Raw genomic sequence first — 21,432 nt, 5'->3', positions numbered from 1 at the left:
TATTTTTTATCATGAAAGGATGTTGGGTTTTGTTAAATGCTTTTTGTTCATCTATTGAGATGATGTGTTTTTTTTTCTCCTAGCTTCTGTTTATGTAATGAATTACATTTATTGATTTATGTATGTTGCATTGTCCTTACATCCTAGGATGAAAGCCTACTTCATGATGTATAATCTTTTTGATGATTTGTTGCATTCTGTTTGCCAGTATCTTGTTGAAGATTTTTGTATCTATTTTCCTTAGATTGGCCTGTAGTTCTCTTTTTTGGTTGGATTTCTGTCTGGTTTTGGAATCAGTGTAATGCTAGCATCCAGGAATTACTTTTGGAGTACTCCTTCCTTTCCAAAGAGCTTGAGAAGTATTGGTGTTATATCTTCCCTAAAGTTCTTGTGGAATATAGCAGTGAATTCATCCAGACCTAGGCTTTTCTTAGTTGGTAGGGTTTTTTTTTTTTTTATTACCGCTTCAATTTCATTGCCTGTTTTTGGATTATTCAAAGTTTTTAAATCTTTTTGGTTCAATTTTGGTAATTCATACACGTATGTAGAGACCTAGTCATTTTTTCTGAATTCTCCAATTTATCGGTGTACAGGTTTGTGAAACAGTTGTTAATAGTCTTTTTTTACTTCAGCAGTGTCTGTTGTGATGTTACCTTTTTTATTTCTACTTAACATTGATTTGGGTTTTTTCTTGCCCTTTTTTTGTAAGATTGGCTAAGAGTATTTTGTTTATTTTTTTGAAAAACTAACTCAATTTGTTGATTCTTTGGGGGTTTTTTGTTTGTTTTTGTTTTTGACTCAACATCATAGATTTCTGCTATAATCTTTATAATTTCCTTGCACTGTCTTTGGGTTTGGATTGTTCTTGTTTTTCTAGAACCTTGAGGTACATCATTGTTTGGGTTCACTTTGTTTTATGATGTGGGTGTTCACAGCTAGGACTGCTTTCATTGTGTCCCATAAATTCTGTTATGTTTTTTTTTTTTTTTTTGGTTTTTCTCCGGTACCGGGAACCGAACTCACGACCTTGCGCTTGCCAGGCAGGCGCTTTGCCGCTGAGCTAAATCCCCAGCCCCTGTGTCCCATAAATTCTGGTATGTTACACAGGCACTATTGTTTAGTTCTAAGAACAGTGTTATTTCTCCCTGAATTTTTTTTTTCTATTACCCATTGATTATTCATGACTGAATTTAATTTTCATGTGTTTGTGTATTGTCTGTTTTCTTTTGTTACTGATTTGTAGTTTCACTGCACTATGATCTGATAATATGCATTGTGTAATTTATATTATTTTGCGTTTAATTAAGCATGCTTTATTATCTATTATATGATCTGTTTAGAAGAACATTCCCACGTACTGCTGAAAAGAATGTGTATTCTGTTGTTAGATATAACACTGTAGTTTTCAGTGTATTAAGTCCATTTGTTTAAAAGGTATTTTTCAATTCTGGTATTCCTTTAATTTTTGGTTGGTTGGTTGGTTGCTCTGTGACAGTGCTATATTGAGGTCCCCTATTAAAATTTCATTTGTATGTATCTGATCTTATATGTCTAGTAGTACTTACTTTATGAAGTTTGATGTGACATTGTTCAATGCATATTTTGTGTGTGTGTGTGTGTGTCTTTTTTTTTTCTCTTTTTTTTTTTGAGACAGGGTCTCCCTATGCAGTTCAGGCTGACCTAGAGCTCACTTTGTAACCCAGGCTGGTCTTGAACTCGTAACAATCTTCCTGCCTCAGCCTCTTGAGCACTGAGATTACAGGCATGCGCCGCCATGCCTGGCCAATGCATATATGTTAAGAATTAGTTTCTGTTTCTGTTGAGTTCTCTTAACCAGTATGTAGTGACCTTGTTTACCTCTTCTGATCATTTTGTGTTTGAAATCCACTTTGTCTGAAAATAAGATAGCTCCATTTGCTCTTTTAAGGTTACTGTTGCATGGAATATTGTTTTCCATCCTTTGATTTTTAGTCTTTGAATTTCCTTTTGGGTTAAATGTGTTTCTTGTGTACAGAATACTGTTGGAGTTTATTTTTTCATCTGTTCTCCCTATCTGTGTCATTTGATTGGGGAATGAGACTATTCACATTGAAAGTTATTACTGATGGGTGTTAACTTACTCTTGTCATTCCATTGTTTTCCTGTTGCTGATTCCCTTCGTTTCCTTTTTCTTTAACTGGTGAGTCTGCCTATTGCATTCATTTTATTAGACCTTTTGGCATTGTTAGCTTCCTTGTCTCCTTCTAGGATATCCTTGAGAATTTTTTTGAATGCCTGGTTTAGTGGGCATGAATTTCTTTAAATGATCTTTATCATGAAAGTATCTTATTGCTTCATGAATTTTGAAAGGTAGTTTTGCAGGGTATATGTCTGGATTGGATTTTGTTTTCTTTTAGGGCTTTCTTGGCTTTAAAGGTCTGTGTTGAAAGTCTGCTGTAATTCTAATGGGTTTACCTTCATAAGTGATTTGTTGATTTTCTCTAACAAGATTTTCTTCTTGTGCTTCTGGGATTTTATCTGTGATATGTAAAGGAGAGCTTCTTTTCTGATTATGATTGCTTGGGGTCCTACATGCCTCATTGATCTGTATGTTAGATTCTTTTCCCATACAGTATTTGGAAGGATTTTTGCTGCTATTCTGTAAACAGGTATTTTTATGTCTTTGTGTTGTCTTCTGATTTTTCACCAATTCCAGTTAATCTTAGATTAGTGTTCTTTGCATCATCTAGAAGCTGTTAGATCAAATTTTTATGTTCTTTTCTTATTCAAATTATCTCTGATTAATTGGTCGCCGACAGTAGCCCTGTCTTCAAGTTCTGACACTGTCCTCACGTTGGTCACTTGTACTGCTTATACTTGAGATAGAATTTTTAATCCCCTAAATTTCTGTTTGAACCTTTTTATGGACTCTTAATTCCTTTCTGTGCTTATCAGTCATGTTTTGTCTTACTTTGTTTATCTCAACCAACTTTTTTTAGTGTCTTCTGTAGACTTGCTGATTGTTTGTTAGGCCCCTTATCTGTTTAGTCATATTGTATCTTATTGGAGCTCACCAAACAACTTACTGATCTGTTTTGTTACCTCAGCTGTTATCCTCTTGAATAATTCAGTTGTGTGGCTTTTGATTTTCTCCCCTTCCATGCCCCATGATGATGAGTTTTGGGGAAGTTGGGGATCTGGGGAGGCATTTTGTTGCCTTGTCTTATGTTTCTGTTTGATTGGTTGATTGATTGATTTTTGTGCTTATGGCTTGATTTTAGTGAGAAAGCTTACTGCTAGTATGGAGAGTCCTTTAGTTAATGTCTGGTTTTCAGCCAGGCTTTCTGAGCATGGCTAACTATTGGCCTTTGCCTCTGTCCCATAATCTAGCCACCTTCAGTTATTTGGAGGCTGCAGTGTGTTTGGCCCAGCACCCAGTTCTGAACCACAGAATTGTTAATGACACAAAGGCAATCTAGATCCCTTGGTATCCAGAGAAAACCAGTTAATAGCAACAACTGTGTCACTTGGCTACAGTAATAAAATCAGCAACAATAATAGTGTCAGATATAAACCAAAAATTGACATACACTTTGAACCAATAATGTACCACTTTTCTCCATTGAAGAGATCTGTAATTACAGTGTGAACTTGAAGACAAACCATATGTTGACCTATAGTCACTATCTTAAGTGAAACAACTTTACCTCAACTGAAAGTACAATTTTCAACAGTAATAGCATAACGTAGCAATCCAAAGATTCATAAAGCTTAGCAGTTATTTTAGTAATGGTCAGGGGAGTGGGAACCAGAGAATGAAAAAAGTAAAATTTGAAAAATTAATGGAAGATAAGGAAGGGAGAAAAGTACAATAGGGTATCCTATTGATTTGTGTAAATTTTAGTGTCAGTTTCTCAGTTACTTCCCAAAACCTGCTGGGACTTGGTTGGTTTTACCTTGCATCTGTGGATGAATGTGGACATTTGCCATCTGTACTGTCCAAACTGCCAGCATGTGAGCAGAGGCATGTCTTCATTGACACTGTTCTTTGAGTTGTCTCCACAGTGTTTCAGAGAGTTCAGTGTAAATGTCCTTGTATCTCTTGTTAACTACAGGTGGTATTTTTTTTTTTTTTAATTTAAAAGAGTAAAAGAAGGATAACATAGTAATAGGGGGATTTACTGAATTACAGACAAAGTGGTAGGACATTATCAATGGTTGTTATTTTACCTATTAATATCTTCAAGATAGTTTCTCAGGAAAACAAATAGACAAATAATAGTGAGTTACAGACAAAAAAGGTAGGAAATTATCAATGGTTGTTGTACTATAGTTTCTTCAAAGTGGTTTCTAGGGAAAACAGATAGAGCTATACATGAGTGATCAGTTAAATAATCATTCTCAATGGTTGTTATGGAAAACACATAGTGATAAACATACATCCATTTACAAAATAGCATAGGAACAATAGAAGCATTACAGAGTTATGGACAGATTGGTAGGAAATTATCAGTGGCTGCTATAATACATGTTGGTATCTTCAAATTGGTTTCTCAGGAAAACAAAAGATATGCAAGAAAGATCTAACAAGTAGTTATAGCCTAAGGATTGTGAAAAATAGTGGATAACCTCCTCATCAGTGACTCCTTTCACTGAGGTGTGACGGCTGGAAGGAAGGCCAGGATTGAAAAGAAGGACTGAGAGACCAGCACCAGTGTCCAGCAATAGGCCGTTTACTTTCTCCTCTGTAGTCATGATTACACGGGCCTCCTCCTTGAGGATAATGGTCTGGCCAGAGGGAGAAGGCAGAGTATGCCCTGGGCCCCTTCATTCCTGTTGGACCAGCTGGTAGGAGGGGTCTGAGCTCTGGGGCCTTCACTTCAAAGGGCAGTCTGACCTCTAGTGGTTACCTTTACAGTCAAGGCATGGCCCAGGGAGCTTCTTAGGGCAGTCCTTTTTGAGGTGGCCTGGCTTTTGACAGCGGTAGCAGATGAATGTAGTCGACGAGTTCTTCTTGGGGCCCCAAGAATCAGACTTAGGGTCTGTTTCTCTTAGTGCTGCAACAAAGGCAGCTGTTTTTTCTTGGTTTCTTTGTTTTCTCTCCTTGGCCTCCTCCTCCTCATGGCTATAAAATACTGAGGAGGCAATTCTTAACTAACATCTCAAACGAGCTATCTGGTGCAAAAGCCATTTTTTGTAGCTTTTTTCTACTACTTGGGGCTGACTGAGTAATAAACTTATCTGTAAGAATAGTTTGTCACTCTACTAAACTGGGATCCAGGGAAGTATGCTTTATCAGTGCCTCTTGTCTAAGAAAGCAGAGAGGTGTTCTCTCCAGTGTTCCAGTGCATTGGGACCCCACAACCATTTAGTGTCCTCTCCGCAACTGTCAACACTGGCAGCAGGAGCATGTGGATAAAGTCCTTGGCTCGCTAGTCAGTCTCAGCACCATCAGGTGCAAAGTGTCCCAGGCAGCGAACATACCTTCTCTGTGAAGGCGGTTCTTCAAAATTTGAATATTGGGCACCCATGTAATCCATGAAGTCTCGGTCTAGACCTCTCCAGAGCTCCACTCACTCTTCCACTGCGGCCTGTACAGTTAGGGTAAGAATGGCCTCCAGGGGGTCTCCCCAGGTATTGCACAAGGTCCTCCTGGTTTCCAGCTCCCAAATGGCTCCCAGGTCCCCAGTCAGCTCAACCTGAGTCATCAGACGTCGTTACTCTCATGTTCCCCGAGTCCTTGTTCGTCAGCTGCTTCTCCACTGACTCCAGACCTTTCTGGCTCTCAAGGGCAGGGCCAAGAGCGACCTGCCATGTGGCATGTTTTCCCAGAGGTTTCTCCATGTTGGGATGGTTCGTGCATGTCTCTGGGCGGGCCTATCATGTCAGTGCTTATCTGTGGCGTGGCGTTTCTTGACTCGGTGGCAGCAGCTAGCCTGAGGGCTGGTGGAGGTCTCCATGCCGCTTCCCATGTGCCTGTTGCCTGCCTTTCTGAGCACCTGTATGGACTCCCGGAGCGGGCGCCTGTGGCCTGCCTGCCTCCCTGGGTGCCTGCGCAGCTGGGTGGGCCAGGCCCCGAGGGGCCTGCGCTCCCCAGCCACACAGCCTCCCGGAGCGGGCGCCTGCAGCCTGCCTCCCCAGGCGTGGCCTCTGGTGGTATTAAATAAAGAAATTTGCAATCGTTTTATGGATTTTATCTGTTCCTGAAAAACTAAGAAATTGCATTCATTTTGAAAAACTAATAGATCCATAATTTTTTGAATACAGCCCAATTTTCAGCTGAAAAAGACAGAAAAGATGTTTTCCTCACATTAAAGTTGTAATAAAGGATACAAAATTGTTTAAATGCACATGAACAGAGTATAGGAAAAGTGATGACAGTGGAGCAGAGTGCCAGTGAGACTGTGCAGTATTGTAAGTGATCTCCTAATTGACAAACTAGAAGTGGCTATAGTACAGGCATCAGGATGAAGCTGTATTGTGTGTGATCCCAGAACAGGAAGACTCAGGAGTGGAAAGTTGTAGTACTTGCTGATGAATTGATTGGAAGGAGAAAAAAAAATACAAAATGCAAGTTTTTGTTAAGAGATAGTGGACCCCTTTTCCTTTCTGACAATAGTGTTATTAACCAGCTAGAGGAATACCGACTGAGGTGCAGGTTGGTATTAACTGGAAGGTATCAGACATAGCATATTATATTTTTTTCTGCGAAGAAAAATACTCAAGGTGGAAGACATTCTGGTACATTTTCCTCTCGGCAAATAAGTGGGAAGTAGAGGAGAGTCTTATTTTATTTATATAGAGAGACTGACAGACAGGGTGGCCTTGAATTTACTTTGTAGCCCAGGCTGCCCTTGAACTCTCAGTGATCCTCCTGCCTCAGCCTCCCAACTGCTGGGATTACAGACATGTGCCAGCATACCCAGCAGAGACTCCTGTTTTAATGCTGGGCTTTATGAAATACTATGTATAGAATAATTAGGTCCACAGACAGAGGCCCAATCCTCTCCCAGTTGTGTTCTACATTGAGTTATGAACCTGGAGGGGAATCTTTGACAATATCTGCAGTTTTAAGTGTTTGCCAGAGGAATGTTTCTGTTTCAGTGTATAAAGCTATCAGATAACAATCAGTTTGCTAAGATTGCATATCTTTTGGTATGTGATAATGAACTTTCTAACAATTTTTTTTTCTTTTCAGTAATTTGTAGCTGATTTTTATTAATGAAAATAAAAAAGTAAAGGGCCTTGATCAGGATTTTGAAGTTATAAAAACCTACCTGGGGCTTTTACTAACAGTCTGTTTTGAGGCTACAATATGTACTGATTTCTTTTAGGAGTCTCCTTAAAACACTTTTAGGAATTTTGATTCTCTGCTGTTGTTATTTTGTGAGCAATTTTTTTTGCAAGCCTCGACAAGCCTAGACAGTGGAGATTGAGAGCTATTTGGTACATTTACCCTGCGTTAGAAATGCTGTATTTTCTTAGTTTGCTGCCTCGTGAAATGAGGCTGCTTCACATTCTTCACTCACTTTTTATTTTATATGTTCAGTTAATTATTCCATAAATACTCAAAGTCTTCCCATTTGTAAGTTACTGTGCTGAAATACAAAAATAAGAGTTGCCTTGAAAAGAGCTTATGATAAAGGGAGACATAAAAACTAAGAAGTAGAACACAAACAAGGACGTGTAAACTGGAAGAGAGGTCAATGAAGGCTGATGGAGAAGTTGTTTTTGAGCTGCAGAACGCATGGACACTAGTTTGGCGCGAGAGGTAGCCAGAAGGATCTTGGAAGTAGAAAGTTGTGTGCCTGCTCTGTGGATCCTGAGTACTTCCATATGTTATGGCTCTGAAGATATATGACAAAGATTGAGATGAAAGAGATGAACTGAGGTCAGATCCTGATGTAATATGTGTTCTAAGCAAGAAGATTGAATTTAATACAAAGCATTAATGAAGAAAGATTAAGTTAGCACAAAGTGTGGTATAATAACTTGGTCTTTTTATTTTTTTTTTTTGTTTGTTTTGTTTTGGTTTTTGGTTTTTTTTTTTCCGGTACCAGGAACCAAACTCACGACCTTGCGCTTGCCAGGCAAGCTCTTTGCCGCTGAGCTAAATCCCCAGCCCCAACTTGGTCTTTTTAGAGTATTTAATACACTGTCAAGAGGAATAGCTGGGTTCTACAGAACCATCCAGTCCGTTTGGCCTTTGTGCCTGACAACAGGTTTTGCTTGCAAGGTCTATTAAGATAACACTTTTATGTTCACTGCAGGCTGGAAACAATGACTTGGTTTCTCATGTTTTCTGTAACCGTGCTGCGGTTTGTGCTGGCACTGGATTAGAATGAGGAGGGGATAGTGCACACTCTGCAGAGTGCACGTGTTTTTGTCCACTTCTCTAATGCAGTCTTTTTCTGGCTTTTTTAAGTGATTGCGCAAAATGTTTGGCTACAATAAAAACACAGAGAAAAGCAGCGTAGTGTCATTAATTAAAAGTGCAGTGAAAATTGTTAAAGCAGTTGCTTAAAAAGTTTTTGAATGGTCATATAGTGCATATAAAAGGTCTACTTAAAATTTAATCATAAAGATAGATTATCTACAAGGAGAACCATGCTCTTTGTTTTGTAGTAAGTGTATTAAGACCTGAAAAGCTGAAGTTATTTTATTTTGCTGAAATAAAATATGAAAGCACTTTAGAGAAATTAACATTAACAATAAAGACGTATCCTTAAGAAATTACTTAAGAGTTGATCATTATAGTCATTCCATGTACAAATTGGTTGTAAGTAAATAAAAATAGACTAGTTCTTCTTAAGGGTCAAATGAATAAAACCTTTGAAAAGAGCTAGCTGAGCTTTTTGTTTGAAACTGTTGCCTCAATTTTACTGATTTTTGTTTTGATGACTAGTGGGAATTTTTTATAGTGATTCATCATTTTAATTCTACAGAGTCTTATTTATTCATTCAAAAACCATAAGTTCTTTAGATACTTGCTAATTTAATTTTTAGGTTTACTCACTGTTGACTATTTTTCATTTAGGTTATGCTTCCTCCTGGAGCCCAACACTCTGATGAAAGAGGTGCTAAAGAAATTATTCTGGATGATGATGAGTGTCCTTTACAAATCTTTAGGGAATGGCCAAGTGACAAAGGTAAAGAGTACATGTACTTGTTAAAGGATTACATAGGTAGTATGTCTAATTTCTATATGATATGCCAGTTTTTATCAGATCGTGTAAGAGATGTTGAGCATTGATATTTCCTGATAGCTCTTTGCTGTACTGTTTCCCCCTACGTAGACTTGCTGGGGTGTCTCTTCAGTGACTCTCTGTAGGGCCACACTCAGCTCCCTGACTCTTGTGCACAGACTTTGCTCAGATAATAACACTGGAGGTAGAAATCACATCTCACAAAGGAGCCACACCAACAGTGAAAGGTTATTGTCTCTCAGCAGTGATGCTGGCCAGAACTGTTGTAAAATTTGGACAGATTTGTTATGGTGGGGAAGTAATACCCTAAAGATTTCCAGTAATTTAGGCATTTCAGATACAGGTTGAGTGTTCTTTATCTGTAATAGAAGTGTTTCAGATTCTGGATTTAGATTTTGGAATATTTGCATATACATAGTAAGATATCTTGGAGATGAAATCTAAGTCCAAAAATGAAATTCATTTATGTTTCATGCACACCTTATGCATTTAGCTCGTAGTTTACTTGTACTGTGCCAATATTATGCCTGATATCTATCACATGAGGTCATTTTTCCATCTGTAACATGTTGCCATTCAAAAGTTTTGGAATTTATGGCATATCACATTGCATATTTGTGGATTAAGGATGCTAAACTTACAATGAAGTCATACTTGGCACTATTCAAACAATTTCCTCTATTTCAAAGCAGTAGAGGTTTAAAACTGATGAAATAGTTTTTTAATTTTCAGTTTGTGTTGCCTTGAATTCTGAGTTAATTGAATTAAATAAAAATCAGGTCAAATAAGATGTGTTTATGTATATATATATATTATATAAAAAATATATATAATATATATAATATATAATATATAATATATATTATATATATTATATATATATATTTGTGAGAGTGCATTATATATATGTGTGTAAATATGTGCATTGATCATAGGGTTATCTAGAAAGGTAAGATTCATTTGTTCCTAACCTGATGTTGTTTTCAAGCACATGATGTCCTTTGGTAGCTCACTGTTAATTAAAAATAATATTTGCAAATACTTTGCTGAAGTTTTTAGAGCACTCCTTCATTGAGTGAAAGTATAAATTGGGTGAGCTTTTACTCATTTATTTCTCAGCAGATGCTAATAAATTCCATGTTGGTTATGTGTGAGCAGTTGATTGCCAGTCAGGATGGATTGCCATCCATACCTGCCTATCTGGTTGATGATTCCCAATGTTACCGTTCTAGGGATTTTAGTCTTTCAGTTGAAGAGGAGGCCGCTGGACTACATCCCAAAGAAAACGAAGAAACACAGTGAAGGAAAGCCACTGAAGGGGAAGGAGAGAGCTGATGGGTCTGGCTACGGCTCTGCTCTTCCTCCTGAGAAACTGCCCTACTTAGTAGAGTTAAGCCCAGGTGAGAAAGCTAGTCATACCAGCAAATATTATTAGAGTACACTTTTAGCTTTTAATGTTTCTCTTGTTAAATACATCTTAGAATTGTCCTGTTGGCTGACTTAATAGTTTTAGACTATTTTTTAAAGGAACTTTCATAAGATGACATGTACTTAAAAAAACTTATGGTCATGTAATACGTGTATTCATGCTTAAGAATAAGATTCTCAAGGGCAAAATTGCATTGAAAAAAATTAAGATGATGTATAGAGTGTTTTAAGAGAGATTTAAGTGATCTATTTCCTTTTAAGAAAACATTTCCAAAATAACTGTAACAACAGGCATGGTAGCACACGTCTGTAATCCCACCACTTGGGAGGCTGAGGCAGGAGGATCACCATGAGTTCGAGGCCAGCCTGGGCTACATAGTGAGTTCAAGGACAGCCTGAACTGCATAGCGAGACCCTGTCTCAAAAAAAGCAAAATAAAATAACTTCAGCAAAATAATCAACCTACTAAAAACAAAAAACTAAAATTTATTCTTCTAAGGCAGATTTAATAGAAGCATGCATGTGTGGGAAGGGTTGTATTATTGTTTATAATTGATGAAAATGTCCAGAAGAAATGCCTTTAAATTTAACAATACATCTAAGAAATCCCTCACAGTAAGTGGAAGGCGATTTGATCTTTTAAATAATAAGACTAAATTTATTTTTGTATTAGGCCTGTACATATATCTTTTGGAGAACTCTTTTAAGTTGATATCATAAGTTGGCAATCAGGTAGAGAAATACATTGATATTCTTAGAGAAGTGTCTTTATACACACATATATCCTTGGATAATGTATATTTACATTTTGTTATCTATTGCATATTTCTTTATCATTCAGCAAAATCACATTATTTCTTTTTTAAAATATTTATGTGACCTGATACGAAAATAATATGCCATCTTTCCCACTCCAAACTACATTTAAAATAAGGCCCAATTTGTAATTACAGAAAAACTAGTCTAAAGATAAGCCAGTTGTATGGATATGTTGTTCCTTGAACAGGAGCTATTTTTCTCTTCTTTGACTCCTCAGTGTTGTTTTTCTGTTTCCAAGATTGATTTAGTTTCTTACAGCTGAGTATTAGAATTAAGAATTCGATAGTTTCCAACAGTCTTATGACACAGTTGGGTTACATTAATATAGAATGGCATAGTTACGTTTAATGCTACTGTGATGAACAGTGCTGCCAGAGTAGCCCTGGGTAGTAGCTCTGAGTGATAGGAGTCCTGTGTTGCCCCTCAGTCCTCTGACTGGGAGTTCATGTGAAGTTTCAGTTTCTGACTGCAGTTGGAAAGCATGTCTCAGTAGTGTGGTGTATCTGTACAGTGTGGAAAGGGGTTTTGTTTGAGGAAAAGAACTGCAACAGTAATACAGCCATTGTTTTTGAACTTAAATTTAGGAGCTTTTTTGGACATTGGATCTGTCGTTTAAAATTTTGTATTAAATGCTGGAAACTAATGATTGTTTTCTTCAAATCCAAATTTTTAAGATTAAAGGGTATAGTTCTTAAGCAGATTGATAAATAGCAGCATTTGATCTTGAAATGAATAATTGAAAGTTGATTTTGATGGCTAGTAGAAACAGGCTGAACATTCATTCATTCAGCACATACTTAGTATTTACTTTGTGTCAGACATTGTTCTAGGCCTTACAGATGGAGCACTGACAAAGCAGATTAACCCTCTGATCTCACACTGTATTGAGAATTTCTGTTTTGGCTCTTCATTCTGTAATTGTAGTCTCTCAGATAATCAGTACGTAGACTTCTAGGTAGGTGTGGGAAGATGCTAGATGGCAGCAGCACGCTTTCTAGCACCAAAGCCTTGTCCTTTCACTAAGATGTTTTTATTAACCACGCAGAATAAGCGTGCTGAATGAAATCCATCTATTTTCCATTTATGAGAAAATATTTCTGCATTTGATGTATTGTGAATCTAATTGTGCAGTATTTTCATTGGACACATTGTCAGCCAGGTACCTTTTCTTAGTGTTGAGGTCCTGCCCAGGTGGGATAGGAGGTTTCTGAGACGTGAGTGTGTGCTTACACTGTCTTTTAGAGGAATGGGAGCAGGATGCTGCTTTGTTCTTTGCATTGGATCTGAATGTGTTCTTTAAGCAGAAGTCAGCCAGGTGGGTTGGTAACCTTCTATATGGTTAACTCCCTCTTGCTGTCCTATTGCTTGGCAACTCACCTATTGTCCTGCTGTTTTCCTTAACAGTCTGCACTGGTTTCTAAAACACTGACTGGGGCACTACTGTAGCCTTGTCCGCACAGCTCTGAAAGCTGACGGGTAAAATGTACCTTTTCTTCCTTTGAGACATGTCTCACTGAAGCTCACCCTCTGCGTCTCTTCTCCTCCTTCCCTGTCCCACGTGTTCTGCATGGTCTCTGTCCTGCTGATGCTGCCTTCACCTGGGTCCTGGCATGTGTCTTAACCCCAGGGAGAAGGAGTCACTTTGCCTACTACAGCTATCACACTTATGAAGGTAATGCTATGCTTAATACTACTTTTGTAACTGGGGTGCTAGCAGACCTCCTGAGAAAAAGGATGTTGATTGACCAGATAATGGATTTATGAAAAATTCAGTGTACTGTTACTTTATACGTATCTATGAAGAGTTTCATGTCCAGTATTCATTTCAGTTACTGTAGGCTTATTTTGCTGCTCTGACTTTCTGTTTACCCTGGGAAGCAGCTGTACACAGAAAAGAGTGGGTGACAAAATTGTTGTAGAGTGAGAACAAAGTGCCTTAAAGGTGTCCTACCTTTGTTGAAGCTTTGTATTTCCCTTTCCTCCTGAGAATACAGGCAGAGCATCGCTCATCTGAAAATCTGAAACCTTTGAGCACTAACAAGACAGCAGAAGTGGAAAGTTCCACACCTGACCCCATGTAATAGATTGTGGTTGGAACACAGGCACAGTTCATGTATGTAGGAAACTGCCTGAAGGCTGTGTGTGTAAGGTGTGTGAGATAAGATCAAGGTACATAGATGAATGTCTACATTTTTATTTAATTATTTGTTTTGTTTTTTTTTGAGACAAGGTGTCACTATGTAGTTCAGGCTGGCCTTGAACTCACTATGTAGCCTAGGCTGGCCTCAAACTTGCAGCGATCCTCCTGCCTCAGCCTTCACATTTTAAAATTCATTATATTAAAAGATACATTGCCATTAATCCCCCTCAGAGTACTCTCCCTCAGTTTAAGCACACCTATTGCATTGTTCTTGCCACTTTCTGGGGTTGTTCTATTTTGTTTTGTTTTGTTTCGTTGCCACTGGGGATTGAACTCAGGCCCTTGTGCATGCTAGGCAAGCATTGTACCACTGAGCTGCATCCCCAGCCCTCTTGCCACTTTCTGAAGCAGTTCTGGAATCCCCTTTTGTAAGTGTCTTTATGAGGTGTGATTAAAAATATAGTGAATGCTGCTGCCAAGCACTACCCTCAAGTAGTGAAAAGCAGACATAAAAGAACATTACAGTGTGCTTTTATCCACCTTTTCACTGGATCGAGCACCATTCTGGCTCATCCCTGAAGTCAAAATGACTGTGAAAGGTAAACATTTTGAATTGAGTACATCAAGGCGACCACAACAGTGTAACTAAAACCACCCACTAGTGAGGATTTCCAGAACTGCTTCAGAAAGTGGCAGGCATGATAGGATATGTTCAAAGAGGGGATTCTTATTTTGAGGGGGAAATAATGGCAATGTGTCTATAGCTGTAAGAAATTAAAAATTTGAAGTCTTACCTAGTTCTGGTTCCAAACTTCTCAGGCAGGAGACTCTGTTAAAGGCACCACTTTGGCAGAAGCACTGTGTCAGTGGTAGGGTTACTCTAAACTGTCTCTTGTAAAGTTGCTCCAGATGTGTTGTAGTTCTGTATTGGAAGAAAAATGCTTAGGTACTTGGGCAGAAGCCTTGTTGAGGAAAGGAAAACACTGGGAAAGTGTGTTTAGGGGGTTTTACTGCTTGTGCCTGTGGATGATCAACTGCTGTTAGTTGGGGTGAGGGGCTGGCCTGCCACAAGAAGGGGCAGGAGGCACCAGGCACTGCTGCCTCTCCCACTCTTAACAGACCAAATACTTTTTTCCTGCTGATGCTGGCACTTCCCCGCTAGGTCTGCAGTCTACGCACTTTATCTCAGATTTTCTATCACAGTGTAGTGGTGAGGGAGGGAGACTGGGAAAGTGGCATGTGACCCTCGTTTTTCTCATATTTCTCTGTTTTAACAGCCCTGTACTAGTTCCCGGCAGATTTTTCAGTGGCATTCAGATATCAGAGAAATACTAATGTGAAATTTTCTTTCACCCACAAACAAACATATCTTTCCTTCATGTTCTTATATTTTTAACTTTACATTGAAATAATTTTATCTTGTTACAGACATGGTTACTTATTTGCTCCTTTTGTTTCTTTATAACTTGTGTAGTTTCTGTGTAACTCTATTGTATTACTTGATTTTCTTCATTTTCACTGTAATTAGTCCCTATTAGCATATTAAGTTTTTATTGTGTGGACCACACATTGAAAGCTGTGATCAGGGAAAGCCTAGTCACGTGGAGCTCCAAGGTGAGGGAGAGAATGTATAGTCTTCGAAAAATGTAGTCCATGTTGCTGTGATACAGTAAATATGGCACTCTGAGAGATAGAAGAGGGTAGTTGATTAGAACTGCCATGGTATGTAAAACAAATAAAATAGTGGACATTCCAAGAGGAGGGGGGAACTGCCCATGTTCACAAAAAGCCCCAGATGATTCTGATGTCTCATTTGTATCAGGACTTTATAACAGCATGGAAAATGAATGTTCCAACAGAAGCAACATGGACAGTGAATCAGTTTTTTGGTGATGGTAGCCGTTGGTGTCTGAAATACTTCAGTGTCATCTCTTCCTTTCCCCAGATGTCACAGATTCCTGAAATAATTCAGAAATAGAAATCTTTGTCATTAGAATACTACATTGTATTACTCTAAAAACTAACATCAGTTGTAACAAATTGTGAGTTATGGTGTGTTTTGTCTTTAGAGTTCAGACACACCAGGACTGAGAGAACTTGGCAGACTCTGTGCACATGCTTAAGGCTCTCAAAATGTTTAACCTCTGAGGTTCTCATAGCTTACGTACCTAATGCCATTGACTACTGATTTCGATAAGTGACTCTGAAAGTTACGTGGGCACTCGTGAAATAGGTTAGGGAGACTTTCAATTGCCTTTTAAGGAAACTGTATTTACTGTGGTACAGTTAAAGTCTGAAATTGTATCAGAATTCTTGGGTTCTGTCAGGCGAGATCAAGTCCAAAATCAGAGAAGTCATTACTGGACACCCTGTTGTACTACGTGGGTACTGTGGCTGAGAAGTCAGTGAGCATGTTCAGTATCATTATAGTCAGAGGCCAGGCAGTGATGTTTCCTCTTCTTTTCCTCCTGCCTCTTCTCCTTCATAGAAAGTCATTCTCCTGAAAATGAAAAGTTCCAACAGTTCAGAAAGGTTTAAAGTGCCAGACACCCCAACAAACACAGTCTTCCTTTTTTTAATCCCGCTGCTATCCCAGGGAGCTGAGGACTTGGACAGCAGTTTTTTCTTCAACCGTCAGTCATTGGGGGAAGCGTTCAGAAAAAATCTGCCTAGTCCTCTTTGAATGGTGATCCAGGAGGTCCAGGGTGCTGTGAGAACTCCACAGTTAGGAACTTCCACTTTTGATTTCACCATGTCCCACCAGCTGTTTTGTGCTGTGAAGGTGAACGTGTCCTTCATGGTGCTCATATTACTAATATGTTTGCACCTCAGAATCATCAACAAAGATCCAGAGCAGCATGTAGAGAAAGTGTACTTTTATGTAGTAAGAAAATGTTGGAATTAGTAACAGTCTCAGCACCTTATTAAACAGAAGCTGATATATATATCTCTTTGAAGACTGTGTATGCAGTTTGTTGAACTGTATGATGTAAGTTGGCATGTTCCCTAAAAGAAATCTTGAGAAGTGAGACTGGTAGCATCATTTTTAATAAAGTTTTGTTTATTTTGAGTAACGTGACAGGGATATTAGACTGCAAATGGAGCTCTCTTCCTTCTCTCCTCGCAGATGGCTCTGACTCCAGAGACAAACCAAAGCTTTACCGCCTTCAGTTGAGTGTGACTGAAGTTGGGACAGAAAAGTTTGATGACAACTCTATCCAGGTGCGTTATCAGGCTGCCGTGTGAACCTCTTGCTGTAGTTCTACATGTTCAGTAGGCAGCACAAAGTAGAGGACCTGCCACAAGGGACAAATTAATAAATCAAAATTACAGGCCTTGCATTTAACTTTAAATAGTTCATTTACTCTGGATCACTTTGCTTTAGTGTGAAAAGAACAGGGTGAGCTCACCCTCCAGAAGCTTGGGTTGGCTGTGACACTCCTTCAGGCTCTACCTTTTCTCTCCAAGAAGGTGATAGCAGCTCATAGGTCTGCTTTAACATGGGGAAGTTCTTTTGGTGAGTCTGACACACAGCAGTAGGTCTTTGATAAGAACTAGCTAAATAAAATTCTCAAGTGTTTGAAACAGAGCTTGACACTTGTTTTGAATATGTGAAATCAGTATTTGTCAGTTTGAACTCAGGTAAATCATCTTTGCTCTTTACTTGTTTCTCAGTTGTAAAACTATAGGGTTTTTAATTCTCTGATTCCTTAATTGCTAGCACAGCAATAGAACAGATTAAATAGAGATGTTTTAATCAAAGATCTGTGTAGATTGTTTTAGTAATTATGTAGTAAATGTTTAAGATCATCATGAACATGTACTTTTTACATTTAGGTGCTGGGGATGAACTCAGGGCCTCATTCATGGTGGACAAGTGCTTTACTACTACACTACACACCTACTTTGATCATATGCCTTTTTCTTGTTCTTGTTCTTCTTACCTTGATTATGTGCTTTTCTCTTGTTTGCTTGCTCTATTGCTTGCCTGCTCGCCCTTTTTCTCCCTTTCCCTCCCCTCCCCTCCCCTCCCCTCTCTTCCATTCCCCTTCCCTTCCCCAGCTCTCCTCCCCTCCCCTCTCCAACTCTCCCTCCACCCCATCCTTTCCTCCTCCCTTCCTTCGACAGAGTCTTGCTATGTAATTCAGGCCAGCCTTGAACTCAATGTGTACCCTAGGCTGGTCTGTATCCCTGGCAGTTTTCCTGCCTTACCCTCCCAAGTGCTGGGATGAGAAGTGTGTGCAGGCATAATCATATGCTTTTTAATAAAGTTGGAATATGCCTTAAATCAAGTTATTACTGGATGCTAGAAACAATGTCTAAATATTTTAACATTATTTTGATAGTGCTTAATTATTTTTTAAGGTGTGACAAAAATACACTGAATGTTTAAACTTTTAAGAAAACATTTTGTAGGAAAAGGCATACTGCTATTAACACATTTCTGCCTGCTTGAACCAATGGTGATATATGCATGACTGTCCCATCAGGCATCTTATACCACTGTGGTACATACGGATCTCATCACTTTTATTGGTCTTTTTAGTAATAAAATTAATTTTAAAAACCAGCTGAATAGGACAGTCATGCATGTGCCATTAGTAGTTCAAGCCACCTGGCAGTAAGACACATAAATTATGTCCCCATTGTGAGCATGTTAATTTCCCTCAAAATATTCCACCTTGTTTCAAACACTCTTACCCCATCATTCGTAGCAATGTATCTTTTCCTGCAATAAGTTTTTTTAAAATTTAAATATTCATTGTATTTTTTTTGTATCCTGTTGGATGGGGGCGGTCCACTTAAAGCTCCAAAAATCCAGAGTTTGTTAAATTATATTTATTACAAAAGGGAGACTCAGAATTTTTAATTTCTGTTTTTAAATACTATGCACTGCATAATGGGAATGTCTTTAATTTCCTTCTGTTTTCAGTTGTTTGGCCCAGGAATTCAGCCCCATCACTGTGACCTCACCAATATGGATGGAGTGGTCACTGTGACGCCAAGAAGTATGGATGCAGAGACCTATGTGGATGGCCAGCGCATCTCGGAAACAACCATGCTGCAGAGTGGCATGAAAGTGCAGTTTGGGGCATCGCATGTGTTCAAGTTTGTGGACCCCAGCCAGGACCACAGCCTCACAAAGAGATCTGTGGATGGAGGACTGATGGTCAAGGGCCCACGACACAAACCTGGGTGAATATGATGTAGAGCAGCCTTAACGATTTTAGAGTGTGTTGAGTATACTTAGAGTAGTTTGAATTAGCTGTAGATGTCTTGGCTCTTTTTGTTTCAGTTCTTTAAAAGTCAAAGTAGTGTTCATGACTGACTTTTATCCTTGTTTATTTGTATGACTTTTATAGGGAAAAAGAAGGATCCTATTTTCATCTTGAAATTGAAAGTTTAAATACTAATTTTATTGAAGTTTTATTGAAGTTTTTTGGTTTTTTTCTTATAACCGATCACAAAATACACCAGTCTCGAGGACTTTAGAATAACTTAGCTCCACCTAGTGCTCTGGTGAGGACTTGCAGTGTGGCCACTTCCTGGGACGTTTGTGGGGAGGAATGACTTCTCTTTTGATAATGATAATTTTAAAAACAAGGGTTATTAGCCACTTTATTATCTGTTTCACAGGTTGATAGGGCAATGATCTTGAAAAGATAGCTGCAGTACTCTTTCTTCATGGCATTTTTTGTTTTTTTCTGGTACCAGGAATTGAACTCAGGACCTTGTGCTTGCCAGGCAGGCGCTGTGCCACTGAGCTAAATCCCCAGCCCTTCTTCATGGTATTTAAAATGACCTAATAACTCCACTGAAGTATAAGCTTTCTGTCACAAATCAGTATGTTACTGGACTTTTCCACATGACTTTTCCTGTTATTTTTTCTATGACTTAACCTTTGTTACCCAGAGCTTACACTTTGAGCCAGGTGTTAGTTACTATTTAGAACTAACATGTTTCTCTAGGATAAACAGTTGGTGTATCATATATAGTCCTTTAGGCAAAGGGGTGTTTGCAGTGTTCATGGGCTAAGCCTGTCACCTTGAGCTACAGGACATGATCCTACCTCATAACTTCCCAAAGAAAACCAGCAAGCATCTTTACTGTCTACATTGGAAAACCCATTCATTTCTCTTTGTTTCATCTTTAAACTGACTGTACATTCATTCTTGCAGTACATGTGTGGGACAGCCAGTTTTAAAGTATTCCTTTCTTAAAGTTTTGTTTTTTATTCTTCTATTTGCTGTCCCTGCCATTAGTTTAATTAGCTCTGTTTTCACATGGAGTCAGGTTCAAATGTTCTGTTTGAATTGTCAGCCTTTCTTACACCTGTCTTCCCTTTACACCTGACACCTGGGTAGGATAAAGCATACCCACATCACAGCCTTCCCTCCTGCTTGCCCCTGTGCTGCTCAGGTCTGACCAAAGAACCTCTTGTGTGGAATGTTTCCTTCTGGTGTATTGTGTGTTGTTTCTCAGCAATGCCTGCAGTTATGGCTTCATGGTTACAGTTGCATTTTATTTCTGCACTTAAGTCTGTTTTGATCTTTGCAGTTATGGCTTCATGGTTACAGTTGCATTTTATTTCTGCACTTAAATCTGTTTTCATCTTTGTACTTTACCATATTTCTGACTATGTCTGCTACTGGGTATATATGGAATTGTAGGCACAATTTGTTCCATACGTGATCAGCCTTTCATCTTTACTTTGTGACGTTTTTCTGTATCTGAGTTGTTAGTCTCTCACTGTACTTTTGCCACATGGTTCCTGTTTGGAAATCAAGTGTTGTTTCTTCTTACCATATTCCTAGCCAGAATATAAGATTATGGCTTAGATTTCAGTCAGGAGAATGTTGTGAAACTGTACTGTTCACATGTTTTTCTGGCAGAGCTGCTGAACACAATGTAATGCTTGAATGTATCATCCATAAATTAGAAAAAAATCTTTTCTAACAACCATTTTGTCTACTGTCAGATCCTCAAACAATTTCTGGGTAAATTCTGCATACTCTAAAGTGCAGATTTCAAAATCTACCTTAAGCTCCTGGGCTTGGTTACCAATAGGTAGCTATGTTTAATGCTAATTTTTAATTTGGGAATTTTAGGGACCTCAGATGATACCCTGAGACTCATATTTGTGCATCTCTTCTGTGTCCGTTGAACACCCATACCATGTGGTATTACCATGCTCTGAATGCTGAAGAAAGGGAGATGCTTCTTATAGTCAAAGGTCCTGATTCAGTAACACTGAAGCAATATACAGAGTCACTTTAGACCTGTTCACACAGCCAGAGTACAGTACAAGTAAGCCCATATTAAAGCATAAAAGAGGCAGCACTGGGTAAAGAAAACTTAAGGAGCTTTGTGCAGTGGTGTAAATTTTTTACTCTAGCATGTTAATTACAAAAAAGAATTGAGAAGGCTTTGGTTATACTTGTGTACTATCCCTAAGAAAAAGTTAGGGATGGTAACCTATGTGTGTCTTTGACAGAAGGTGAGCTGTCGCATTTTTTTATGTCCACTGTCTGAGAGCAGACAGCTGAACTGAATCTCTCATTTAAATTAATAGGAGCTGGCAGGGTATTTCCATATTTTTGTGAATATCTTGACAAGTATTTTAATTATTAAAACTTCATATAATGCATAAAATTGTGTGCAGAAAGTTGATTAGTCTTTAATGAAAGCTTTTACTTTGCAGAGGTTACTATTTAAGCATAGTATTGTTTTTCATTGTAAGATAGTTTTATTTGCTTAGTGATGGGGTAAGAAGAATTTGTATCTGCTTTTCTGATGTGACAAATTGAACTTCTGTATCATTCCTTGTTTCATTCTGTAGACTGAGGTTAAGAAAGTACC

General features: G+C 38.5%; 1 protein-coding gene across 17 annotated transcripts in view; it reads left to right on the top strand.

The window, feature by feature from the left end:
- Mllt4 (myeloid/lymphoid or mixed-lineage leukemia; translocated to, 4) overlaps nt 1-21,432 on the top strand; it is a 103,937-nt gene that overhangs the window by 21,857 nt on the left and 60,648 nt on the right. For 13 of the 17 annotated variants that reach the window (XM_013517346.1, XM_013517345.1, XM_013517334.1 and 10 more), the window contains exons 6-10: nt 9,017-9,128; nt 10,418-10,585; nt 13,060-13,104; nt 16,700-16,794; nt 18,506-18,768. In XM_013517346.1, the coding sequence (XP_013372800.1) occupies nt 9,017-9,128; nt 10,418-10,585; nt 13,060-13,104; nt 16,700-16,794; nt 18,506-18,768 (683 nt within the window). Of the gene's footprint in view, nt 1-9,016; nt 9,129-10,417; nt 10,586-13,059; nt 13,105-16,699; nt 16,795-18,505; nt 18,769-21,432 lie in introns of those variants that run through there. The other 4 variants (XM_013517349.1, XM_013517343.1, XM_013517340.1 and 1 more) reach the window with 2 other exon arrangements.

The sequence above is a fragment of the Chinchilla lanigera genome, unplaced genomic scaffold (assembly GCF_000276665.1).
Source record: "Chinchilla lanigera isolate Chin_1 unplaced genomic scaffold, ChiLan1.0 scaffold00038, whole genome shotgun sequence".
Taxonomy (NCBI): domain Eukaryota; kingdom Metazoa; phylum Chordata; class Mammalia; order Rodentia; family Chinchillidae; genus Chinchilla; species Chinchilla lanigera.
This window is presented reverse-complemented; position numbering and strand designations above follow the sequence as displayed.